The 27,326-nt window shown below is 42.6% G+C and overlaps 1 protein-coding gene across 10 annotated transcripts in view; it reads right to left on the bottom strand.

Annotated features, from left to right (window-relative positions):
* atp11a (ATPase phospholipid transporting 11A) overlaps positions 1-27,326 on the bottom strand; it is a 44,249-nt gene that overhangs the window by 8,044 nt on the left and 8,879 nt on the right. For 8 of the 10 annotated variants that reach the window (XM_023966263.1, XM_023966264.1, XM_023966279.1 and 5 more), the window contains exons 2-27: positions 15,620-15,742; positions 15,284-15,373; positions 14,206-14,286; positions 12,491-12,598; positions 12,122-12,250; positions 11,897-12,000; positions 11,765-11,812; positions 10,085-10,149; positions 9,913-9,994; positions 9,284-9,434; positions 9,005-9,202; positions 7,729-7,842; positions 6,917-6,976; positions 6,664-6,830; positions 6,512-6,583; positions 5,189-5,262; positions 4,989-5,092; positions 3,849-4,030; positions 2,620-2,871; positions 2,370-2,547; positions 2,186-2,288; positions 1,963-2,108; positions 1,727-1,786; positions 1,512-1,639; positions 1,254-1,389; positions 710-733 (exon numbers count right to left, since the gene is read on the bottom strand). In XM_023966263.1, the coding sequence (XP_023822031.1) occupies positions 710-733; positions 1,254-1,389; positions 1,512-1,639; positions 1,727-1,786; positions 1,963-2,108; positions 2,186-2,288; positions 2,370-2,547; positions 2,620-2,871; positions 3,849-4,030; positions 4,989-5,092; positions 5,189-5,262; positions 6,512-6,583; positions 6,664-6,830; positions 6,917-6,976; positions 7,729-7,842; positions 9,005-9,202; positions 9,284-9,434; positions 9,913-9,994; positions 10,085-10,149; positions 11,765-11,812; positions 11,897-12,000; positions 12,122-12,250; positions 12,491-12,598; positions 14,206-14,286; positions 15,284-15,373; positions 15,620-15,742 (2,979 nt within the window). The remainder of the gene's footprint in view (positions 1-709; positions 734-1,253; positions 1,390-1,511; positions 1,640-1,726; positions 1,787-1,962; positions 2,109-2,185; positions 2,289-2,369; positions 2,548-2,619; positions 2,872-3,848; positions 4,031-4,988; positions 5,093-5,188; positions 5,263-6,511; positions 6,584-6,663; positions 6,831-6,916; positions 6,977-7,728; positions 7,843-9,004; positions 9,203-9,283; positions 9,435-9,912; positions 9,995-10,084; positions 10,150-11,764; positions 11,813-11,896; positions 12,001-12,121; positions 12,251-12,490; positions 12,599-14,205; positions 14,287-15,283; positions 15,374-15,619; positions 15,743-27,326) is intronic. The other 2 variants (XM_023966291.1, XM_023966262.1) reach the window with 1 other exon arrangement.

Here is a 27,326-nt window from a genome sequence, read left to right as displayed (position 1 = left end):
AAATTATAATTTGAAAACCTTTCGCATTATTAGATTTTGCATTTATGGACTTTGGTTTTAGAATTTATAAAATGTGTCAATAAAGTTTATTGAGTTTGTTGCAAAAAAAACTTTATATATTTTTAAAGATGTTTATTTATTTATACATGTTCGCCAATAGGCTGAAACCTATTTTTAGGCAAATTCACAAACTAAATATATGTATAAAATATATATAACCATATTACTTATTTTATATTTATGTTTGTATTTATTTTATTTCATTTATCCTATAAGAAAACAAGCTAAAATAAAATACATATTAATTGTGTTTTATTATAAATATGTTTTTATTAATTCTTTAAGGGGTTATCTCCACTTTAAGGTTGTTTTAAAACTAAACGAGTACATGTGCATCTCTTGCTTTTAGATTTTTTTTCCTTCAATTCTGAATCATCTGTTGTCAGAAAAAACTCTTTTTATATTGAAGGAACCACAACCATCCTTCTGGTTTTTCACACGCCGTGAACTAACGTGTGGATTCGAACACGGACGGTGTTTGAACACCGACAGCTGGACGCGCAGACAGGAAGTTTGTCTGGACACAAAAGCCCGGTGTGAAAGCACAAAAGGCTGGGCATGGATGGCTGTGAAAGGCGTGGGAGGGGGGGACAAACAGGAAACTGTTGGGGGGGCTGAGTAGATGACAGAGCGACAGGGACAGGCTTACCATCTGTGTGTTGGTCGTCATTCGCTGGGAGGAGGAAAGAGAAGCAAAAAGAAAAACCAACAGAAAGGTAAGAGGAGGAGGAAAAAAGAACAAAAATCATAAGTACGAAAGCAAGAAAGATTAAATAAAACGTAGTATTAAACATAGTTTTAGTCGAGAAATTCAAAGCAGCAAATGTAAAAAAAAAAGGAGCTCGAAAAGGAAGCAGCACGATGAGCAGCCATGCTGGATTTTTCTGTGGAATAGAAACGATTCCCTGGTTTTGGCAGCCTTGATCTTTGAGGTAATCTGAGATGAAACTCAGATTAATACAGATTACAGGATGAAAATCTACTCAGCAGGTGAACCTTCTGCTTTTTTTAAAATAATTTTTATTTCCTTACGCCCTTATTTTGAAATAACTTTTAAGAGTTTGAGACAATCAGCAAATAAAATAAAAAATAAAAAAACAATAGCAATATATTAAAATACAAAAACTGCAAAGTAGGAGAAGAATTGAGAAGTTTGGGGTTTGGAGGGCGTGGTCTGGACAAACCCGGGTTACCTGTCCGTTGCTGGTGAAGGTGGTGTTATCGAACAGGAAGTAGGTGCCGAAAAACATGACGATGGCGTTGTAAACGCCCAAAACGGTCCAGTATATAAAGGTGGGCCATCTCAGCAAAGAGTTCTTGGCAACATCTCTGCAGAGAAGAGGGAGATTTCAGGAAAATGCAACACTGAACGTAGTTTTATATATTCATTTCAAAGTTCTGAAGAGAAGAAAAGCACTGCTGCCATCCCGTCAAGAAGACACGACGCTCACTTATAGAGGGAGGGGTCCTTCTTCAGGATGTCCATGTTGATGTGCTGCTCCATCAGGCTGTACACCAGGATGGGCAGCGACGTGAAGCTGATGTTGTAGAGCGTCAGGTAGGCGGTGTCGTACAGCGGCTGGAGGCGAGGACGGAGGAACAGTGAGCGTCTGGGGGGGGGGGCCGAGCCTTTTTCCTGACGCTGGACACCGTCAGGTGTGCTTACCTGCTGGGAGAAGCCGCAGAAGAACTGGTAGAGGAACTGTGGGAAGATGAAGCAAACGTTCTGTGGAGAGAGAAAAAAACAACGAGTGAGGAGAGAACAGGATGTTCTGCTAAAAATGACTAGATGAAGTTAAAAAGGAGAAACCGGAAGCATGACTGCAGTTTTGAGTCACTTCAGAGTTCATCATAACATCATAAATGAAATCCAAAAGCCCAGATGTTGGTGCGTTTAGTCACCTTGTAGAAGAAGTACTGCACCAGCTCCGAGATGCGGATGTAGTAATAGTGTCCGTGAACGAGCAGCATCTTCTTCAGGTGTTTAAACTTTGGGATGGCGTAGTCGCTGTTCCTCACGGCCTGACGCCCCTCCTTACCCATAATTCCTGATGGCATAAGGCATTTGTTTTTTAAATCAAACGTCGGTTCTTTGGGATTTCAAAGTAAAGCGTTCCGCACTAACCAATGCCGACGTGGGCCTCCAGGATCATGCTGACATCGTTGGCGCCGTCTCCGATGGCCAACGTGATTGGATGCTCTTTGGAAGCTTTGATCATTTTCACTATCTAAAAAAAAAAAAACACAGAAAGGAGGTCACTTCCGCGAGAAGGGGTGGATTCCAGGGAAAACACCTCCTCTGTTAGTACCTGAGCTTTCTGGAGCGGCGCCATTCGACAGCAGAGCACGGCGCTGCAGTTACGGCAGATTTCCAGAAAGATCTCCTTGTAGCTCCCGGAGTTCAAGTCCTCCTGGGGGGGCCTCATGACCGCAGAGAGGGTGGCTCCGTCGATGATCAGCCCGTAGTCGGTGCAGTCGTTTGACAAACTGGAGAAGAGGGGAGAGCGTTCAGCTCCAGGGGAAGCAGGAGGGCCGGAGCTCTCCAGACCGCCAGCCCACCTGGAGCAGTTGTCGCGCGTCATGCTCCCGTGGTGCCGCAGAACCGTCCTGCTTAGATCGAACAGGACATCGTGGAGGTTCTGCTCCTCCACCCGCTTGGTGGTGAGCTCCAGGATCTGGGTGTTGCGGCGAAACAGCCTGCTGGCGTAGCAGGTTGCAGCCGCAGTCTCCATCTTGTCTCCGGTTAGGACCCACACCTTCATTCCTGCCTTGTGGAGAGACTCGATGGTGTCAGCCGCCTGCTCCTGCAGCCTGAACAATCAAAAAGAGGAAAACGGATAAAGAGAGGCTACTGAGGGTTTTTAAAAGTTCTGCTAAATCGTGTCACATCCCTGCAAAAGTTAACCCCCAAATGATGATTTAGTGTTCCAGCCACCAAGGTCACATGACAAGCAATGCTTTTCAAAATAACCGTTTTTGTTGATTTTATCACCACAGCAACCATTTAATTTTTGGGTCACCTGAGGGTGACAAACAGGTCTGTGTCATTTTTAGACGAATCGGCGAAAGTAAAAATTCAAATCTCCTTGGCAACGGAGGCTTTTTGCTAACCACGCCCACATTCCTGACATGTTCACATTGTAGGGTAAATCTTTTCGCACTGCTTGAGCCAGGGATCCATGTCAGTCATACATTTTCACATAATTCTGGTTAAAAAAATAATACAAGCAAGCAACAGCGAAACGCCACTTTTGCTAGCTCGCCACGGTAACGCCGTTCACAATCTACAAACGCTAAAAGGAGCATTTTTAGGAGGCCTAACATTCAAAGCTTTAAGCTATAGATCGTTTTTTTTCCATTTTTTTTTTTATATTTAAGACGGCAGGCTCTTCTCGAGGTCAAAGGTCAACAAAACCCCAGTTGAGGTTGTACACTTCAGCTGGTGATGAGGGCTTGAAATCTCCTGAAGATCGCTCGAGCAAAAGTTTTTATTTTTTTCCAATAGTGTGCAAAAAATGTGACAATCGTCAAATTTCACACTTTCCTTATGCACAAAACAGCTGCAGGTAGTTTGTCCGTCCCATAATAATTGCAAAACGTCTGGATATCCCCGACACATGCATTTTGATTTCCTTGTTGGATTTAGACTTTAAGGAAGCCTTATACGAGATCTTGGCTGACTTTTTTTTTGGTCTTTTTTTTGGGATGTTTTCTCCTGCTGTGATGTCATCGTTTTGGGGTTGTCCCACACAGAAAGAATGAACCGGATTTAAAGCGTTGAACAGCACCTGTCCTCCACAGCAGTGGCCCCCAGCAGGATCAGGTCCTTCTCCACCAGCTCGTACGCCTCGCTCAGACGCTTGTCTCTGTCCTGCAACGCCAACTTGGCGCCGCTCAACAGACGGCAGACCTCCTGGTGCTGCTCGGGGCTCAGGGGCCGATACGCCACGCACAGAGTCCTCAGCCCTTCCTGCAGGAACATCACACACATAACCGGATATTCGGGATCCCAAAAAACAATTTCTGTGACGTCCAAGGTTGCCAATTTTAGATCTTTATAAATATAATCGAGTATAGTAAAAATATACTCTTAAGTATCGCTCTAAAAGTGCAGAATGATGTCAGATTTTAAGCAGATAAACTAACCGAATGTGCTACTGTCACAGGAATCTTCAAAGTAAAATGTCGGGGAAGGTTTTCAAATTCAAAATAAAACGTGTTTTCTGTAGATTAAAATAAATGAGACTGAAGTTTACAAAAATCATGTGGCTGTCTGCTCGGAAGGTGGAGAAGCCGTACCAGAATATGAGTTTTTATGGAATTTCAACATAAGATTAAAAAAAAAAGGAGTCTATCTGAAAAGGACTGAGTTGTCTAGTTGTTCCGTTTCTGGTGAGGTGTGGCATTTATTGTCTTCCTGTCACTAATCTACTGCAGCTGTGAGATCAACACAAGACAAAAGTTTCTCCAACTTTTGGAAAATTGGATTCAACCAAAAACTTACCAAAATAAAAGCACGGTTTCCTGTAGTTGGTTTCAGCAGCTTTTCCTTCTCTCCAAAGATAATTTATGTAATTGGTGTAAATATTTTATTTCTAATTTTTGGGGATTTTCTAACTTTGCGACCTATCTAAATTTACGGCTTCTTGTAACCATAAATATTTGCTTCTTATTCCTCATTTTTTAACTTGACATCAGCGTTTACAAGCTTTTTATTGCAGCGACTGTTTTTGTTGCCGATCTCCTTTTTTTATTTTTATCAAATGAACCAAATTAGTTTGGTTTTTTTATTTTTATTTTCAGTCAAGGCATCTCCGATAATTTAGCCGTTGAAGTCAGACTGTGGGCGGGGCGGGCCCGGGTTTCCCCGCTCCTACCTGGGCGTCTGCACAGGTGAGGGAGGGAGTGTGTGCAGGCGGAGCACTCACCACTGCGTTGTGCTCCACTCGTGCTTTCACCTCATCCACCTTTCCTGAGATAACTCTGGGTAGGATGGAGGAGTCGGCGCCCTTGCAGAACAGGAAGATGTCACCTGTTCTCCCACAGAAGGGTGGGGGGGAGGGGGGTAGTAAGCAGACCGGAGAACCTGATCCACAGTCAGAGCTGTGAGTTTGTTTTTGTTTTTTACCGGAGGCGGCTCGGACGATGACGCTCATCCTCCTCCGGACAGAGTCGAACGACAAAACCTCCAGCAGCTCGAACCTGAAACGACACGAAAGGTTCACTTACTTTTTTTAAATCCAGAATGTTATTTTTGAGCTGATGACAATCAAAGCTTAGAAATTTAAAAAAAAAAAAAATTTCAGGTTTTATTCAGGTTTTGACACGTTTGGGTCACATGACGGCTGCCATCTTTTTTCCTTTATGTATTCGGTTTAACCACCTGCATAAACGCCTTAGTGTTGGTTGACCCAACATGTGACACGATCGATTTTAATCCAAATTCTTGCCAAACACGGATCCATTCATTGTTTTTCCTTCACAAAAAAACCATGATGCTTCCACCCCCATGCTTCACAGATGGTATGGTGTTCTTCAGTGTTATCCTTCAAACGTATTGTACTTTCGTTTAGCTTTCAAAGTTACCATTAATCCATCTCTAAAATTATTGTCATTTTTCTACCCGATTTTTCCAACTGCAACTGCCTCTCAAGACCACTAGATGGCGAAGGGCGTGGCCAGACAGACTACTCTGATGGCTCTGGTAAAAGTACTGATGCTCTAACAGCAAAAATACAATCAAAACAATGTTAAAAAAACAAAACAAAAAATGCTTTTGTTTAAAATCCAAGATAAACAAACATTGGTAGAAGTGAATATCTGTCTATAATTTTTAAAAATGAGTAAAGATGTGTTTTTGAAATATCCAATCAAAATAAAGTAATCCATATTTATGTATATATATGCCCAACGATGGACTGGTAAAGAATCCAGTGGTTGGGATAGGCTCCAGCAACCCTGTAACCCCAAAGGGATTAAGTGAGTTTGAAAAATGCAACGCATTGTGTTTCACAAACACACATCTTGTCTTTCACACATGCACATTAAATGTTTCAGAGATGCACAACAGGTGTTTCTCACTGAAGTGCACGCTGTTTCACAAAAACACAACAAATGTTACAAGAATTCACAATAAATGTTTCAGAAATGCACAATAGATGCTTCACAAACATAATTTTTAGGTACACTTGTAATATGAACTCACACAAGTTTGTAAAATTCCTGAAAGACATATTGTGCTTTCGTGAAACACAGCGTGTGTGTTTGCGAAACACAAATTTCTGTTGCACGTTTGCATAAAATCCCAGTTGTGAATCAGAGCGTGTATTTGTGAAACAGGTTGTGCACATTTCTGATTACTGAGACTGAATTAACTCTACATTTATGTTGCGAGTGAAACAGGAAACCACGCACAACCTGCAGCAACACATTCCCCTTCATTCACGCTCACCTCTCAATCTCATCCTCCCTATTTAAGATCTCCATCTGACCGTCCTTGAGCCTCAGATAGGTAAAACCAAGCCTGTGGCGCAGACAGACAGACAGACAATTAATTCATAAAAACTTGGAATAAAAATAGGAATTTCTCTGCAGGAGTCCCACTTCTTCATGCCCTCCACGAGAGCGACTTCATCCGGCGACGAGGAGATGTAGAAGGAGGCGGACTTGCCCTGGTGGATGCCGTGTTTGATGCCGTCCACCGTCTCCTCCTCCTTCACCTGCACGGTGTGGCACAAACACAAGGCACGGAAAAACAGCTCCTCCCGCTCCTGCGTGGTGGTCAGAAAAACGGTGCATTCGTTAGCCTCGTCCACGGACACACGTGAACGCACAGAGTCTGGGAGGGGGGGCTCACCCTGCCCCCCGGTCCAGGAGACGTGTCGATCATGTCCATAGCTGCAGCCCCAGACAGCACCTGGAAAACAAACACAAACGACTAAATTTCTCATAGTGGTTGCCATAGAAACAGCGATTCAGACCAATCACTGCTTACCGACGACGACGTAGGAGCCTGAAACATTTTTTTAATGCGGATGCCCGAAAACGTGTTTACATTGGAAGTGGTCGCATGAACGCGCCCGGCGTGAACGTAGCCGGGTGGATTTCAAGCCGACTGGATAGAACCAGATGTTGCAGTTCTACTAAAGACCACCGGAGGCTGGTGACCGCAAGTGTGATTCCACAACCAAAAATTAACCTTCTAAGACCATCAAGTCAAACCTCTTTCCATTCAGGACAACTTGGCTGCTTTTAGAATCAGTCATTTGAATTTCAAAGAGATCAAATTTGTGCGTTCATAGGGGTATATTTGGGTTTTTGATTCACAGGATAGTCAACCAATGGTTGGACTCAACAGAGTAAGAGTGGGCGGAGCAAACTGTGGTCGACATCCTTTTATTAATGTATGATTTATTTAGAGATTTTTCAAATAAGGTAAAAAAAAATATTTTAATAAGGAATTAAAAAACACAATAACAAAGAAAGACAAACATACGACAGTAGGAAAAAAACAAATATAGCGTCTATGTCAAGCAAAGAGATTGAACACAGATTTCGGATCATTTAGATTCAGATCCATTAACCGAGTTCAGGGTTCCACTCAGAGTCCTATGGGTACATCTGACATTGAACACATATACATGCCAATGGTCAACACAAAAGCGTTACCTGTCCGTTACAGATGGCATCAGGGACGTAAACGTGTCCGTCCACGCAGCACTCGATGAACTCCATGTTGTTCTCGGTCAGAGTCCCCGTCTTGTCGGTAAAGACGTACTCCACCTGCAACGACGCGATCGTCTTATGTGCTTTTTATTATTCACACAACAAAAACTGGGATATTTAAAGTGATCAGTTGACTGGAAATGAGATCATATTTTCTAATTTGTACTAAAAATGTAAAACAAACGGATGGATTTCAGATTATTCTGGCGTGTACACACACGTTTCAACTCAATGAAAATCCAAAGAGACATCGGACTGTTCTGTGACCGTTTATCCAAGGAAGATCTGACTATTAAATATTAGGCTGTCCAGTTTGAGAAATCAATGCATCCAGAGATGAAGTCATATCTAAGGATGGCTTACACAGACTGTTCTAGGCAACATCTAATTGAAACTCCAGGATTCCCCCGCGACCTTAATCTGACCTTTATTTCTAAAGGTCCACCTGTTTAAGGATTCAGGACGTTTTCTGCATCACATACTCTTCTTTAAGGAAAAAGGAAAAAGATTACTGTCAAAATGAAACATATCGCTCAAAGACAAAGTTGTGCACACTTTAAAAAAAAGAGAAATTGGAACCCAACATTTGGTTTTATGACATGTCTGTTTTAAATACAACTTTTCTGTAGCAGCTACATGTCTGTTTTTGTTAAAACATGCTCCGCGGGGATAGTGACGCGCAGAAATCTGTACGTTTGAAGCTATTAACGTAAAGCGATGTTGAAGCGTCGTCATTACTGTATCAAAGCAGACGACAAGCAGCAGCTGCAAATCAACCAAGTAACAAAGCGTCAAAGCAGCGTGGCGTCACCGCATCATAGCATTGTCGTTATCAGAGTTAGCGGTCAACGAAAGGTTGTACGTCCCCGGCTCACCCACCATAACTGGCGTCCATTCCACCTGAGTGAACGTGTGACCTTTGTTTGTATAATCACCGCCATCTACCATCAAATGGACAGACAGGTTTGGCACCTACACGATCTTTTGTCTTGAATACGAAATTTCGTCTGTTGAATTACTGTTGAATGCTTCCTCCATAAGTTCTGGTGTTTGTTTCCAATCAATCCTGTTTTGTCCCATGATAACTGGTCGAGTTCTGGTTCTGATAATGGTGTCCTCTTCCTTTAGCAGTAGTTTTTCTCTACACTGTCGCCCTTATATGGGACTTGTTTAGGTCATTATTCTCCAACCAAACTGGCTCCAGAAATGAAAGCGTCACCTGTCCCAGCTCCTCGTTCAGGTCAGACGTGTTGACCACAGCCCCCTCGCCCAGCTCCTCGTCGTACATGTCATCGTCCCACATGATGAAGTAGGAGCCCAGGAACTTCTGCATCTCCACCGTGACGTACATGGAGACGGGAATGATGTAGTTAAACAGAACCATGAAGGCCAGGAAGTCCGTGAACGCCCTGATCAGCTGACAGACGAGGGAACGGGGGCGTTAAAGACGATAAAACACCAAGAGGTGCTTGCGGCAGAACGTCTTCAGAGGCCTTACGATGTGTCTTTGCCTCTGCGCCTCCGTCCTCTCGTTGTACCAGGGCTCGTCCTTGTTGGGGTCAGCCTGCCAGATGTACTTTAGCACCGTGTTGATGAGAGCTTTGCTGATGAGGATGCACAGGTAAACCACCAGGTAGGAATTCATTGACCTGCAGAAGACGATAACCAGCTTTGATGAAGAATGCATGGTTTAGTAGATCTGAACGGCACCTTGTCATCCGTTAGGATTAAAAAAAAAAAATTATAAGAACTTCAAATGATGAGGCATGAAAAGCATCTCCTCAAAGTGGAGAGATCTTAAATCACAAAAAAACAAACAAGCAGTTTCAAGTCCTCCAGGTCTCGTTTACCTGCAGCTGAATCATGTCAGAGAAACGAAACTGAGAGAGTGAGCCGGGCACACGCAGTAACACCAAGCAAATGCAATCCACCTACAGCCGCCTCTACAGACCATCTGGAGGCGGGACTGAGAGCGCCAGATGGACAGAAAATTGATTCAGTGAGCGCAAGGAGCCTAAATGACCGACTGTCGGAGAATGAATGAAGATAGGAGAGCAGATGGATGGAAGGATTGGTAGAAAAGAAAAAGATCTGCAAGCTCATCGGATTGTTTTATTTTTAGCTTACTTTTCCACCGCGGATCGTTTTTGAGACTTGGACTGGTAGTTTAGCGCCATCTTGGTTTCCATTCCTGTGTAGATGGCAACAGCTGAAAGGAAAGACCAGCCCCCGTTTTAATCCATCACACCTTAGTCCCATCCACTTTCACATCAATGAAGTCTATAGGGTGGTACCGTACCATAGATGAACTCCGTATTTTTCAGCGTGGCTCCTCGGAGCAGAACGTTCTCCGACCCCAGTGGTCTGTAACGGAACAAACGTATGTTTTTAAAAGCCAAACAACTTTAAGAATTAAAAGAAAATTCAAAAGAACCCAAAGAGTGACACAAGTATGCCGTTTTAAAGACCCACTCCGATGAAAATAGTGTTTTTGACTGGTTTATGTTGCATTTCTCGGATGATGGAGGACATTTATAAAGAAAACTAATCTTAAAATTGCATGATTAGCCCAGCTCTGCTCCATTCTGATGAATGCAGACCTGCAGACCAATAGATATTTTTGTTTCCCTCATCTGAGCTGGACGGCTGCATAGCTCCAATATTGCTCACCGTTTTTGTTGACAATTATAATGGTTGTAAGAGGCTGTAAACCAGCAGGAAAGAGTGTAAACAACGGGATGATGGGAAGTGGAGGCAGGCTTACGGCTTACTTTGCACCAATAGACACACCCACAACTCACAGGTGAATTTTCTAATGACCTCCTGCGGCTCTGCGGAAAATGTGTCCCAGAAAAATTACATATCTTTTAGATTTTGACACGTTTTTCGGAGTACAAGTTGCAGATTTTTTCTGCATATTTTAGCCGGGAGTGCGACGCATTGCACCTTGTATGTGCGACTCACATACAAGGTGCAACTTGTATGTGATTTTTGAAACATAGAGAAGGCACTGCATCCGTATTTGTTACCGACAGCAACGCAGAAAATGTAAAGCTACGTTCACACCACGTTCACATGCGTGGCGCATTCAAGAAACGCGCTGAACGTGAATTCTTGAGCACGCTTTTTAAAATATGGAGTTCCCACAGGTCTGTCGCTACCCGATACTAGCGCACATCACGCAACATGGCACAAAACAGGCCAAAGCGGTGCAAATCCGGTTAATTTTTCTTTTACAGCTCTATTCCAATAAATGAAACACTTTGCATCATGCCGACAACTTCAAGTTTTACTGCTTTAACTTTTAAGACATGTTCAATTGCTGTGCGTTTTTTTTTTAGTTTTTTTTTTAACTTAAGCGCCGGAAAACTGACATACAAAATTTGTGTAGCAATGCGTGAATGCAAGAGTTTTAAACGCGGAAGCTTAAAACGCGCATATACATGCACTTACATAGACTTTTCATTCAAGCTGTCACGCAAAAACGCACGTTTCCAAGCCTACTGTGAACGTAGCATGACGCCAGGCTTGGCGGAGTTGTTCAAAAGTGACACAGAAGTTGAAGAATTGGAGGGATTTATTGATTTGGAGTGCTAAAAGAGTTTCGTTGGCTTGTTGGCATGCTCTTTATGGTTATCTGATAATTGCGTGAATATACAAGATTTCCTCCCATATCTATTCTGCTATTATGATTTGCCTTTCAAAATAAAATGTTCATTCTTGGCCCTATATTTGGTTAAACACGTTTTTTTACAAAAGTTCGATTTCTATCTGTTTTTTTTCTTTTTTTCTATGCAGTTTTTGACTGCTCCGTTACTCCGTAGCGACTTAAAGCGGAGAAAACATGCTAATCGTGACTAAAAGGCCCCTGGGAAAGCTTTAAAAATGGATCCTAAAGCTGCTCGAAGTGAGTCTGTAAAGATGCCTACAACCTTGAACTGTTTTACTCCAATAGTCTAAAGAAGAGGATTCCGGTTACCTAGCAACAGCCTCATTGTCCATGTAGATGTTGATGCGGCCGACAAATCTGTTCAAACAGGTTGAGAAAGGCGACACTGAGGATTTCTGAATATAGATATTTATGTGCAGCCAACGAGAAGGGCTGACTGACTTGTACAGGTCCGGCTGCGGCTGTTCACATTCGATGGTGGCGTGGATGGAGTCGACCTCCTCCTCCGTGCGGAAGGCTTTGGTGTCCTGAACCGCGTAATAGGTCTTGGTTGGTAGGATGGTGGAAAAATAGAAACATTTAGAACAATTGAAAGTATGAAAGAAAAAAAATATGAAAAAAAGTAGAAAGAGGACGAAGGACAAGCTGCCCGTAGACTCAACCCACCTTGTGGCTGCTCTCTCCGTCCAAGCTGGCGGTGGTAACGAAGCATGTTCCATCATCCCGAGATGAAGAGAGGAGGATGAGGTCGCAGGCAAAAGTCTCATCTTCTTTCACAAAGACCACATCTCCAACCTGTCAGAGATCAGAGATTTATCGGCAAAATCGCAGAAGTAGTTCTGGCTGCATTTTAGTCCCATCAGGGGTCGGATCACAGCTGTGAACAAGCAACTTCTGAAGCAGAAGTGTCCGACCTTCACTGCAGTTGGTTTTCCCGCCCACAGCTTGTGGAGAAACAAGCTAGAGTGATAGTTTGAGGCCAACAGGAGCAGATAAAGAGCTGAGCTGTGGTCCAATCTGTTCTCTGGCGCTCACCGTGATTCTGAAACTCTCTTTTTTGATCTTCTTCCCGCGTTGGATCACGCTGACCGGACACTGGTTGACAGCTTTGTCCGCTTTGTGCCTCAGCCAGTCCTCATATCCCTGAAACACAGGAAGCCAGGCTGACTTTAAAGCGACGGACACACCGGCGTGTTCAAGAACACGCTAAACGCAAGTTCACATTTAGACCCTGGCATTCATACTGAACCAGCAAGGCAGTGTTGCCAAATCGACAACAGTTTTCCAGCCTAAAAACCCAGAAAAAAAATGCCACAAAGGTTCGTCAGTGATTAATTAGCTGTAATCAGCACTAATGGGTTGAATACTAGTAAGCATTTATTTATTTCTTTATCTTTATTTCTTTATTCTAGTATCCTCAACCATTTTTTGGTGCTTAACTCCTCCTACAATTTTTCAGCTATTTCAACCATTCAACTATTCAAATGTTCAGCTCTTTCAGCTTTTTCCAGCTGTGACTTTTGCTCCTTCAAACCCTTGAACTTTTCAAGATATTCCAGGATTTCTGCCTCCATTGAAATAAATGGGGAATCCTTGGTGCAGAAGCTCGCTGGTTCGATACTCGGCTCCTGCATTTTCCACAAACATATCTTTTTTGTTTTTGAGCCATTTTCACTTTATTTATGGTCAACTTTGATCATTTCTTTCTCTTTATTGATTAAGTTTTTGCCAATTACGTTTCTTTTTCATTCAGCGATACAGCATTCAACCCTGCATTTTCTTCTGGAAATGCAGCTTCTTGTAGTTATTTATTAATTCTGGTTTTGAGTCCAACTTTGAGACATTTTATAATGATCCACAATTTGGTTTTTTTTTTGTAATCAGAGAAAAGGATAAAACACACTCCAATTAAACTTTATTAGCAACCACAGGAGATCAAACACGAGCTAATGTTCAACCCCCCCCCCCAACGTAGGTAGGATTGGACCAACTCTATTCCTTTCTTCATCTCCATCAAAAACAAAAATGTACATCCATCTGAAGAGGACATATCAAATGTGCACTAGAGCTAGCCTGCTGTATATACTGTACCACTAACACTACAAATCCCACAATGCTTTGTTAGGACGTTGGCGCTCAGTCGAAACCAGCAAGCGCTCCTTTTTTCTGTAGACTGGTCAGTGACAGCCACGCTCCAGTCACATCTGGCAAAATAATTTCAGCCTCCACAAAAACGGCCCAACGAAAGAAAGATGGACAGCAAGAGGTTTCAGGACAGGCCTGCTAAAATACGAGGTTTGTTGATGAACTTACTTCAAGAAAAGATGCCAGGCATCTGGCTTAGACCAATGTGCAGAGTAGATCAGAGTGTAGCAAACGGAGCTCGAGTGTTTCTTATGCACTTTTTCCACTTCAAGGCTTGGTGTTTAATAGTAGAAATGTTGGGTTTTGTTGTTAGCTTTGAAAAAGATGTACTTTTAAAAAAGGTACTTGGAAAGATACAGGGAGAGACAAAATGTGTTTGTAATATCCAGCTTTGGCTGTTCCAGATTCTGTGTTTAAGCAAAACTTAAGTTAGTCTCCATCTGAAAGGGTTAAACATTACACGTCCGTTGAAATTGGATATTTTTAGCTAACTTTCAAAGTGCCTTAGTCTGTGTGACAAGCCTATAGAAGTTTGGCTTTTAACTCTGAATTATTAGTCATATTTCTTGAAGATGTGTGACTTTTTTTTTGGGGGGGGGTCTCACCTGTTTGATGGCTGTGACTATGATCACAAAGAACAGAGGCAGGCCGCTCGTGACCGGACTGGTGGGCGTGTCGATGATCAGCTGTCAACAAAAACAAACTCAGACCAACAAGGACATGTGTGGAAATAAAATAACACGAGATCTAGAGAATTAAAGTACCAGGAAGTGCTGTAAGAACAGAAAAATATGGAGATGTAATGCATTCTTTGGTTTAGTGAAAAAAAAAAATTTTATTTGGAAAATAATTTATTTATGTGGGGAAAAAAACTTTCTAAATTGCTGATTTTGGATAGAAAATAATTATTTAAAAAAATGTGTGTTTTACGGTAATAAAAGCTTTTTTTGGTCTTAAATGACAACAAAAATGTAACAAAATTGAGTCTTTCAAAAAAATAATTGCATCCATTCTTCCAAAAAACAAAACAAAAAACCTTTAAATAAATGCAATGGATGAGTGGATGGATATTGTATTTTCTACAAACAGATGGATGTTTCCCCCCCCCCACAATTTGGACAGCAAATTGCCAAAAAATGTGCTTTTATAACTTTTTATAGCATTTTGCTTTGAGTTTATAGAAAAAACAAAACATTTATGTTACAAAATATTCACATTTCTGATTTTTTTAACGCATCATTTCAGACAAAACCTTAAAACATCTAAACGGACCTTTTAAAACAACAAGGAGAATTTTTGAGTTTAGGTGCGATCTGTGATATTTTGTCCTCAGATGGCACAACTTTGTCAGATTTTTAAGAAAATTAAAAAAATTGACACGAAGAAAAAAACTAATCAGAGTCACCAAACGTTGGTAAAGATGAACCGTTTATGGCTTGAAGGACTAAATTACGTTGCCATAGCAACTATGTAGGAATATTTGATTTTCTGGTAATTGGTTTGGCACATTTAATGACAAATCGCGGCATATCATCAACCGGAATGAAACGAAAACATTTAGGAAGGCCAGAATCTTTTAGGAAAAAAGAGGAGGAGTGAACGGCGGAGAAAAAGGGGGAGGTCCCTTTAACGGTCATTTCCTGCCGTTTTAGGTCATCGATGCGACTCGACGGGCGCTTTTACCTGAACCAGGAAAATGATGAGAAAGTAAAAGTTGGCGACTCGTCGGAACTGCTCAAACATGTTCTTGGGGATGAAGTTCCAGAACGTGTACTGCAGACAGAGGGAAGTCAAAGCAAACGTCCAGCATTTAGAACGTCTGCTCCAAAAAATTAAACAGAAAAATAAAACAGAAAAAGGACAAATGTAGACCAGAAATTAAGCTTTATGTTATGATTTGACTAATTAAAAGTGCTTTATTTACTTTACTCACATGCCTCATGTTTAAAATTCTAAAGTACTTTTATCAACGAGGCTGATTTCATTTTTATTTTTTCTACCTTTATGTTTTTTTCTGACCTTGGAGGAAACTACTCTGTTGTCGGGAAATCTCTGCTGAATGAAGGCATCGGCTCCCGGTGGAGGCTCCTTGTGTCCGATGTAGACCGTCCTGCTGTCCACCCAGTTCTCCTCACCCGCACACTGCAAGAAAAACCAGAGAGACAAAAAGAGAGATGAAAGTCTGCAGCTGCCCATGCAAAGTGTAGGAAAAGATCATTTCATTCTTGGCAATGTCCACATTTTCCCAAAATGTTGGGAGGAAGAAACTTTTGTTCAAGCAATCTTCCCAAAATAAAAAACAAGCCACCAGGTTAAGTCTGCAACCACAAAACCAAGTTTCATTGACCTTTGACCTTGGGAAGAGACACTTTCTCTAACTTTATTTTAGTATCAGATACACATGTAAAAACCCCTCCTGGGGATTTTGATCCATCAACCTCCAAACTCCTCGAGCATCGCTGGGAAGATACTTGTAGATTTTGAACACCGTAAGCGTGGCGAGCTCCCGCGAGTGGCGTTTCCCCTGTTGCACGCACACATTTTCTTTAAACAGAATACTGTGAACATTGAATAGATAGTTCCTTAGCTCAAGCAGAACAAAATGACACAACATATGATGGGAACATGTAAGGAATATCAACAAAAACTTTGTTGCCAAGGAAATTCAAAACTTTACTTTTGCGGATTCTTCTAATAGTTGCATAGATCTGTTAGCCATCCCTAGACAACCCAAAAATGAAATGGTTGCTATGGAGATAAAACCACAGAAAAGCGGCCGGTGTGAAAAAAAAAAAAAAGTGTTTAAAAAAAAGAAAAGAGTGACACGTGGTTGAACCGTTTCGCTACGGCAATTTCGGTTCGGATCACCTTTGTATCGTTTCGGTATTTCGGTTATTTTTGTTTGTTTATTTTTTCCCCGCAAATGTTTTAACTTTGCGCTGAGGATGAACTGATGTTAACCGCGAGTTTCCGCCGAGCCGCTCAATGTGTGTCTGCACGCGCGTTTAGGAAGGAGGGGGGGGGCAGCGCGCAGCGCAAGAGTGCATGTGTGTGTGTGTGAGCGCACGTTTAGGGTATGCTGCTCATTTCACCGAAACAGTTATAAAAACAGTTTCTTCCAAAAGAACAGAGACTGGTTCTTTTATTAACCCGCTTTGGAGGCTCTGAGGGTCCAAACGGGGAAGTGAGCCCCAAAAGAAGATCCGCCTTCGGCCCTGGAGAGGATCTCCCCTGCGTTTTCCTACCTCGGTCAGAAACCTCAGTTCAGGACGTTCAACAACTATTAGGTGCAGAAGCGACGGTGAGCGTGTCAACAGTATCAGCATGGCTAATGCAGAGGCGTTAGCTGTGTGGGAACACTATGGATTTGTTGTCAGCATGAAGGGAAAAGACAATTGGATAAGTCGAATACTGTGTTTGTAACATTTTATTGTTGCACGAAGATAGTGTATGCGTCAGATAACACATATAATCTTAAACAACATCTTTAAAACAGCCTCACCCGACTGTGCAAGTTACAAATTTTTTTTCCAGGCCACTGTTAAGTATCCAAAGTTTTTGGTTCCTGACAGCTAATAGTTGTATTATTTTATATAGCAGATCACCTACATAGGTTCATTTTATTATTGTTATATAAAACCAATAAATGCCTTTTGCAAGTAAATTTTTTTCTGCCTTTTTTGTACCAAATAAGTATCGAACCGAGCCTCATGAAATTCTGAACCGATTTATGTGTACCAATTCACTAAACATACATGTACACTTAAGTTAGTCCAAGACAGAGCTACTACGCAATTTAAAGTACAGGAAGCATGTATTAGCACGTGGTTGACAAATGCTAACAACGGAGCAGCATTTTTGTATCTAATAATTATTTGTTTTATTAATTTTGTGATTTTCATGCCCCCAAGTGACAAACACACCCCCTGACCCCCCGCTCGCAAACTGCAGCATTGCGCTCCTTCACTTTAATGGCAGCCAGGAAACACCATACGCCATCCTCTATACAAGTAATGGATTAGAAGGAAGCATCCTCTTTTCTGTGGGTTTCATTTGGATGCATCAAGGTTCTTGTTCCGGCTCTGCTCGTATGAGGCAGCAGTGATCCTTCTGAAGGCATTTACACGGAGAACAATGAAGAACCGTGACTTCTCTCTGAATGGACACTATTGTTTCAAACAAAACCAAAAAAAAAGAACAAACTGGAATGCAGATACCGTGCGTGCACACAGGCACACTTGCACAGCCGCCCACGTGTCGAGAATTTATCCACTTGCATGGATAAAGTGCAGCTTAACCCAGACAGTCAGTGGAGTTTTTTTCAAAGGCTACAGCCCTGAAAAATGTTTAAATTGGCTGTATCCTGCTTTCCTTAAGCTTTTCAGAGTAACCTATTTCCATAATTATGATAATACGAGTTATTATTGCAGCTCATTTTGCTACGACTTGATCTCTTAGGCTCCGCCCATTTCATGATGTTAAACCAGAGCCTTGGCAGCGTGTCTGCGTTTCGCTCACGAAAACAGAAACAACAAAATTCAGCTCCCCAGAGAAAGTGTGTGTGTGTGTGTGTGTTAGCCTGGGGGCGGTGCTGGCAGAACAGACTCTTCCTGGAAGGGGCGGTTCCTCACTTTGTGATGTCACAATGCGAAGATCCACTCATTTTTGTGGGTCGGGATGAGTGTGGGATTTTCAAGGGATGCTCACAGATGCGTGAATAGATGAAAATACCTCTTAGGGGTTGTTTCTAGAGGGGAATGAACATTATAAAACACTTCACAAATCTAAAAGTTGATTTGTCATGATATAAGCCCTTAACGTGACATATTTGGAGAGTTCTGAAGCCTCGGATATAAAAAATGTTTTTTTAACTCATTTTAACAATTAGCTGATGCTGCAGTCAGTGACTCAGCCCCTCCCACAAGCTCAAACAGGCCTGCAGCTGCTAGTATTCAGAGATATAAGAGCACATTTCCTTTAAATCTGTTAAATTGACTAAAATTCACTCTTTTATTAAAGACAAACAAACTGCCCCGCCTCCATAAATCTGCTCTGAATCAGTGTTGCTTTGAGTTTTTTGACAAACACCATGCAGAGCATTTAGCATTTTTACTCAAAACAGCTTCTCTGATAAAGTTATGGTTGTGGAAATGTCATAAACAAATGCATACCATGCAAAACATTTCTCTGCAGGTCTGGACCAGCATGTTTTCAAAGCTTACACCAATCATCTCACTCACAAAACTGAACCGACAGGGTCAAATGTAGCACTTTTACAGTCCAACATTGGCAAAAATATGGATTTTAAAATTGGTTGTGGTTAAAATGAGTTTAAAAAAATGCTTGTGTGCAACTAAAACTTACGTTTTGTGATTTTTATTTGGTAAAATCAAAGATTATTTAAACGTTTTATTTATTTGGAGTCATTTTATGATGAAATCATAATAGCCCGTGCATGTTTAATTCACATGAGACTATAGCGGGAATTCCAAAATAAAAGTCTGCTTCTCTGGGAACCGGCTTTAGGAGAGGGGTTGAGTCCACGGACTGCAGAGGGTGAAGCTGATCTTCTGTACCTGTTTGAACCAGAACCGCAGACACACCTTTGGTGAGTACCTGAACGCTAAAAGATCTGCTTCTGTTCAAACTTGTTTTTTCCTTTTCCCAGCCACACCCCATTCAAGCTTGGTCTGTCTGCTGCAGCAAAGAGGTGGAGGTTTTCCCACACAGGCTAACCAGAGCTGACAGTAATCTGTGGAGGATCCTTAAGATGGAGCGTCCAGAGGCTGCATGGCCCACTTTACCTCTGCGAGTAACCTGGTAACTGAAACCTTCAGTTGGGAAGCTATTTTTAAATTCTGTGCAATTATCTGTGACAAAAGAAAGGAAGGAGAAGCTCAGAGCCAGAGCAAAGACATCACAAATGCAACACTAATACCTGAACAATAATGATTCAATGACATGAGCTCGATTCGCCAAAAAGGGGCATTTTTACAAAAGCATCAACTTGTTTGCAGAGTTCTGAAAGATGCACAGTGAGCCTAAAGCTCTAGAGCATCTGTACGTCGTTGCATCTGCTGACATCACAACCAAACAAAAATTATTAACGCAAATTAAACGGATTAGCCTATGGAGGTCTGCAAACTGGAGAAACACACTAGAGGTTGGTCCGACTTGGACGCAATGTCTTTGACACTAGTCATAATGAGGCTTGGTAGTGGGCGTGGCCTCCAGCTGCCCGTATAAATTTCCTCCAACCCCTGGGTTATGCTTCTGATGAGGCGGCGGATGGTCCTCCCACACCTGGAGCACAGCGTCGGCCGACTCCCAGACAGTCTGCCATTGGTGGACGGACCGAGACCCTGATGTCCCTGATGATTGGATTCAGGTCTGAACGGGGATCGGGTGGGCCAGTCCAATACATCGATACCTTTGTCTAGCAGAAACTGCTGACACACTCCACCCACATGAGGTCCAGCATTGCGTTAGGAGGAACCCATTGCCCATCGCAGCGGCATGAGGGGTCTGAGAATCTCGTTTCGGTCTTGTCATCTTGGCTACCTCTGGTAAGCACACGGAGAAATCCCACCCTAAATCGGTGAGGCTGGACGATGTAGCAGCAGCAGAACATTCTCCACGGCGTCTCTAGACTGTCACGTGTGCTCAGCGTGATCCTGCTTTCATTTGCGAAGAGCACAGGGCGCCAGAGGTGAATTTGCCAATCTTGGTGTTCTCTAGCAAATGCCAAACCTCTTGCCCGGTGTTGTGCTGTGGGGCCCTCATACCGCCCTCTGGGAGTCTGTTTCTAACAGTTTGAGAAGACACACGGACATTTGTGGACATTTTGCAGGGCTATGGGATTTTCCTGCACAAAGGAGGAGGTGGTGGTCCGGATACAGGGTTGTTGCCCTACTACGGCCTCTTCCACGCCTAGACGCCGTCTCATGGTACCGCCAGAGTGACAACAGTAGCTGCGTTTACACGGACAAAAGTAATCGGAATGAACGCCTGATCAGAATAAAAACGCATCATGTAAACACAGCGTTCAGAATTCTCCGGCCCAATCAGACTCGTTCAGATCAAAATTTATTTCCGATCGGGATAGGCGAGCATCTCAAACATCCTCTGACCGGGTGGGACCGAAGACGCCAAAGCTTGGAGAGAACCTGCGCGTCTCGTCTGTCGTTTCCACTTTGGCTTTTATTGCCCCCCCCCCTCCATCTCTCACCACAACCTTGATGGCCTCTCCCATCCGTCACTTTCGCTCATCTTTCCCGCGGATAGTAGAAAATCGCATTAAGATCGCATCTTCTCCGAATAAATAACACAACCCCCCGAGCGTCTGGAGCCGGAGCCCTTCGGCTGAAACCGGACACTCCGGGCTATTCCGGAGCCCGATAATAACGTTTACCAGCGCCTCACGTTTCAGGACGCGGCGCGTTTCAAGAGCCTATTTAGAGTCGGAAGGGAAACATTTGTGGTTGGAGGAGAGGGGGGAACGGGGAGAGCATCGTTTCTGTCCGTCTCACTCAGCATCCACTCTTCCTCCCAGCAGAGACTGGAAAGAAAAATGCCCCCCCCTCCTCTCTCATCAATAAGGGCTTTGGTTTGAAAAATCAAAGTTTGTACGCAAATGTCAGCTCACTTGCATCCAAAGTGTGGTTAAATATCCATTTTCCAAACATTACGGTTCCCACAGAAACCTTGATAGTGAAAATTTGAATTAAAAAAAAAAACCTCTAAAAAAGGAGGTGAAGTGAAAGTTTTCTTTGATGCCAAACGCTGCGTTCTTCCGTCGGGGGCTGAAGGACGCAGAGAGCAGAACAGGAAAAAGGAGTAAACAGGAAGTGCTGATCCTCACATGCACGTTTTCCAGAAACAGCCCCCCCGCCGCCTCTCTTTCCTCGCACAGCGCCGGCAGAGAGGAAAAGGAGGTTCAGGTGTGAGAAACCGAGGTCAAGACGGAGGAGATGCAGCGGAGCACATTCCTGCAGTGCATGAAGAAACGCCAAAACAAAAAAAACAACTGCAGAAAGTCCCTTCAAAATAAAATTAAACATGTGGAAACACTTGGAAGTTTCCAAAAGAAATCAGCAGATCTGAAAAAAGCTGCGGTTCGACACAGATGTTTGAAATTCTACAATGAAATACTTTTTTTCTGCACAGCTGGAATGAATCACATTTCAAATTAAGACATTTTATCCCTTAAAGTACCTAAAAAGGAGAATTTTGAAGCCGGTTTTTACCCTTTTTTTTTTGCTTTTGGAGACTTCAGACCACATTTAAAAGTTAAAAACAAAATTTCAGAATAAAAGTTGCTTCCTGGAAGGTATTCTACATCATGAACGGAAGGAAACCTTTTTTCATCAATCAGATCAACAATACGAGTCAAAGGCAACTTTATTACAGTTTAAATAAGTATTTTGATGTTAACAGTTTTTACTACACTTATTAATAAAGATATGCAGATTTTGAATGTCTGCAGACAGCAAATCCCTCTTCCATTTGCCTCTTTTTGCCTAATCTGAGTGAGAAGCCAACATCGAACGCTGTTCCTTAGGACTGTGTCACGCAGACACTTCCTATGTTTTTACGCAGTTTACACATATGAAATTTTGGTCATTCGTCATCCATAAACGTAATTCTAAGTGTTCCTTGCGTTCGTCATTCGTCGATGTGCACAGATGTCCGTCGAAGGTTTTGGCAGACAGGTCTTTATGTGAATTCGGTTTTGACATTTTGGTCGGTTGCGAATTACGCAGTTTAGGTGTGTTTTGCCTAGTTTGAACCCAATTATTGTGCAAATTTTGCACAATTGTGAGTGATTTTTGCTAGATGCAAATTTGAGGCGTATGTCTAACGGCCTTTTCACACTTGTACCACCGACGTGTGACTTTTCTTTATTGCGTACAAGTCCCAGCAATTGACGCTTGTATCACTGACGAACTGAATAAAAAAAGCTCACGCACAGTTCATGTTCTACGTTGGCTTACGTGTTCCTTGCATGGTTCATTCGTACTTCTGCGATTTTACCGCGGTTCATTCGTGATCCATCTGGGAAAAGACCCACAACTTTTCCCACTTTTTTCCCACCTTTTGACCAGTTTTCGTCCGTGCAACAGGCGCTAGACGTTCGTGTGTGACGTGGCCTTTAGATCAATCTAGCTGCCGAGGCTTCAGAGTCTTGACGTTCTCGTTCATCGGCGATGCTGGCAGGAGGAGATAAGCTTCATCCGGAGGGCCGCATTGGTGCTTTCACTGCCTGTGATCTGCTGGAGAGCAAACAGCAGGTGGGACAATGCCCCGTCCCGGAGGGAACGCAGGCTTTCTGTCATTAGATTACAAATGCGCCGCCGTTTAACGAGTGGTAAATCTCTAAAAGCTTTCAAAGGCACAATGTTGAGCTAAATCTGTACAGTTGGTGTTGGTACATTCAGAACGAACGTGTGAAATCCAAATGAATGAGAAATCAGGCCGGTGTGATAAAAGGGGGAACCAACACGCTTCTTCCTGAATGACACAGGATTTCCTTTCTAAGTCGGTCTTTCTCCGCCCGTGTGGCTCTGCTCAAACGTGGCTGCACACGGCGGCGGCAGGCGCTTTACATTAAAGTGGCATTTTCCGTTCATTTGTCTTTTATAATTAAACAATTGCCTTATTCCTGCAATAATGTTTTAGGTCTTGTTTTCTCACTCCTTAAGGTGCCTAGAAAGGCCAAGTATAAGTAAAATGACATTTATTATTCACTCCTAAAGGGGTGAAGTAACAGAACGCTGCATCCCACAGCATGGCGGTTCCTACAGAAACCTGAAATCCTGCCTGAAGTTAACGTTCTGCTCCATCCACAACAAAAGAAAAACAGAAAAGGCTAAAGGGAGGAGGAGGAGGAGGAGGAAGAGGAGGAGGAGGAGGCGCGCATGCACTCTGGACATTACTCCTGAACAGATCAGGCAGGAGAATCGCTGGTATTCATCAACGTCTGTGCGAGTCAGCGTTTTCGGCGCCGGCGTACTTGTTCGAGTGTGACGGAGGTTCTCTGCACCTGCACGCCGAGAGAGAGCCCCAAAAGAGGAAAAAACACTTCTATTCCAGTGCAGAAGCACCTGATGAGTCACCTTCCTGCTCTGTTCACTTTCACCGGCTTTGACCCACATCTTCATTCAGCTGGGAAACCATTATTTGTCTTGATTATTTGGTTACGCCTCCTTATGCATTGAAATGATTAGTTTCAATGTTTTGACCTTTTTTTTTCCAGCATATCCGACAATTTCACAGTTAGAAAAATGGTCAAATCTACCAAAAGATTGCTGTATTACGTCACTATCAGTGACAATACAAAACACCTTATATATGTATCTATTTATTCAAAAAAAATAGTCACATTAATGGGGTTTGGGTCAGGTTTGACCCTGTTATTTAAACAGAAAAAAAATATGTTTTTTCCACTGAACTTAAACATTAAATAAGTCAGAACAATACAAATGAGAAATTCATTTGTTAAAATAAAAGGGAAACTCTCCTTTTTATGCTTTTGTAACTTATAAATGGGTGGAACCGCAACAAGAGGGTGTTTAAAAATTATTCATTCATTCATTTTCTATGCCGCTTTATCCCTTTCGGGGTCACGGGGCTGCCGGAGCCTATCCCGGCCACTTGTGGGCGAAGGCAGGGGGGGACACCCTGAACAAGTCGCCTGTTTGTTGCAGGGTAGAATGTCCTCACTCACACACCCATTCACTCCTGCACTCACACCTATGGTCAATTTTGAGTTGCCAATTAACCTATGAAGCATGTTTTTGGATGGTGGGAGGAAGCCGGAGACCCCGGAGAGAACCCACGCATGCACGGGGAGAACATGCAAACTCCATACAGAAAGGTCCCCCACTGATGTTGTGTTTTTCATGTCCCCCAGCCGGGACTTGAACCGGGGGCCTTCTTGCTGTGAGGCAGGAGCGCTAACCACTGCGCCACCGTGCAACCAAAAAAATTTTAATGTTTAAAAATTAAAAAACAGAAAAAGAAAACACATCTAACCCTCTAATAGTTTACCCTTTTAAATGATGTCTCACAGTGAAAGATTCAGGCTTAAAAAATAAGAAGAAAGAGATGCAGCATCATCAAAAAGTCTTGTCCCAAGTAAAGTCAAATTTGATTAGGATTCTCAGCCTAGTTCCCAGCCTTGCCGACAAACAAACAAAATCACAGTCCTTCTGAATGTGAAATACAAATAAGAAATGTATGAAAAAGTCATAAATAAACCTAATTCAGCCCTGCATCAGTAGTGGGCATCCAGTGTTTTGCATAATGACTGCTCTTTTCCATCATTTGAGCTGAATAGTTATTGAAAAAAATTACATTTTTGGTAAGAAATGTGGCGCCGTTTTTAAGGCTCAGATTTTAAAATTTAGACTTTAAGACCCCGCTGGAAGCTGGTCCTAATATTCTAACCCTTATTTATTTTTTTACAGTTTGATGCATTGTAAAGTATTTTAAGTGTTTTTTTTTTTTTTAAACATCCGAGACATCCTTCAATGGTGACCCATGCTGCAGGTGTTTAACTTCATGCTTGTTCTCCAAACGTTTTTAATTGTTTTCTTTAATTTCCTCCGCTTAGGTCACATTCTTTGTCAAAGGATTTTTACTTTCTGCAGCATAATAAAGTCTAAATTTGTCAGAATTGAGGTTGTAAAAAAAAAAAAAAAAAAAAGCAACATTTTTTCTCCTGCTTGACCATTTCCAGGAGCTGGAGGAACCGAGGAATTCCAGCAAAAAAAAGGGGCAGAAAGCAGAGGGACAAGCGGCGTTTGCAGAACAGAAGACCGTTGTTCTGGATTCCCTGCAGTCGCAGTCGTATAAACTTACTGCTGTCGCTTCAAAAAACACGTGGAAGTTTCTCTGACGGTCACATGACCCCCCCCCCCACACACACACACACACATGACCCGCCTTAACGCTCCAGTCATGAGAGCGAGAATGTCAGGATGTTCTGCTGGAAGTTTAATCTGTAAATTCCAGAGTCAGTAAGAGTGACTTAAAATGCAGAATTTAGAAAGTCCTTTTTGGGTTTGTGGACTTCCTGTCTTGGTTCATGGACTCCCAGACCTTCAGGGATCCTCGCTGAACACCATAAGAAGCACAAAGTCTGAATCTGCCAATTGCGGCGAGTTAGAGACGGAGCTCCGCAGTCTGTGCCGACCGTCCGTCCTGCGTGGTTTCTGCTCATCAGACATTTATGATCCTCAAAGTGACGGCTCCATTAGCAGCCCGTCTGGAGGGCGAGGACTCCATGGCAGTGCGCCTGAGCGTTCACATTCCACAGTAATGAAATCCCGTCCGCAGATCTCCAAGGAGACCAGACACACGCTCCTCTATCTTCGGCTGCAAAGTGGATTTCCCCAAACTCCTCTTCCTCCTTCAGACATCCATCTTTTCTTTTTTCCCCACCCCACTCATACAGGAAAAGCATCCTCCTGTAAACCTACAGCAGGCTCGGCTCACATTTTAGTTTAGTATGACCCAGAATTGAACGTGAAGGCCTCAGAAAGTGTTGAAATTTGAGGTTTAAAACAGACACAGCAAGAGTTGTGACACGTGTTGTGTCATATTGGGAAGCCTCGCCTGATTTTGACATTTTCCCCCTCCATTGTCTTTGCTTTTTATTTTGTGGATTAATACATTTTTATTTTAACCCTACATGTTTGATCCTTTGTTATAAAACAAAAAACTGTCTAAACTCAATTTTGGGGATTATTGCAGTAAAATAAAAGTTCAATTTTAGTCTTCTTTAAAGGCTTCTGGACAGTTTCAGGTTCATTGTGGGGTTATTGTGCTGAATAATTCCAAAAATAGATCCGTCAAAAATGAAGCTGGGGTTGTAATAAAAATCAAGATTGGCCAAAAAATAAAAATAAATAAAACAGTTTTAATCAATAGAGCAAATTGTAAAGTATAAAAAAATAAGGCCCAAAAAGCTCTCCAGACCATCAATACTTCTTTTTGCCAACTGGTGGTTTTATTTTGAAAGGGTTTGAGTCTCACTGGTCCAGGTTTGAACTGTTTTACATCCATCATGCGATTATTAGCCAGCAAAAAGTCCAACTTTAGACACTTTCGTTTTCTAATGAAGGTTCTGACAAAACCGGAAACCAAATTACAGTAAAACACGTCGCCGTGGAAACGTGAAAAGCAAAGAAAAAACATTAAAAAAACAGCAGCATCATGTGCTCCCCATGAAGGCCCGTACACACCGGGACGAATATTCGCCAGGCGTTATTCGCCAGCGTTTTTCGTCACGTTTTTTGTGTTCACACCCAGGCGATTTTCGCTGACGATGAGTGGAGTGAACATGCAATTTCATTCCCTGACATTAGATGGCGCTTAATGTAAAACAGAAATACTCCTGTACACAAGGTGGCGCTGCGCAACTTTACGCTTCTTAAAGTCGCTTTTCACTCAGAAGAAGAGAGCAAGTATTTACGCGCTTGTCAGAATCAAACAAAGAAAACATGAATATTTCAAGCACCAGTAGCTCCAACTGGTGCTTGGTTCGGGGATATTTTAGAATGTCCGTCATTATTGCTTCGCGGCAGTGTAGACGCTACTTGGCGTCTATCTTCTTCGCTGGTATGTGTGCTCAGCAAGGCAGTTTTGTGTTTGAGCGCCCCCAAGTTGTGTTTTACTGTAACTTCAGAAGCTCCAGACACGTGAGCAAAAGCGCCGTTCTCAT

This window comes from Oryzias latipes, chromosome 2 (assembly GCF_002234675.1).
Source record: "Oryzias latipes chromosome 2, ASM223467v1".
Classification (NCBI taxonomy): Eukaryota; Metazoa; Chordata; class Actinopteri; order Beloniformes; family Adrianichthyidae; genus Oryzias; species Oryzias latipes.
The sequence above is the reverse complement of the archived record's forward strand: the minus strand, read 5'-3'. Positions and strand labels throughout refer to the sequence as shown.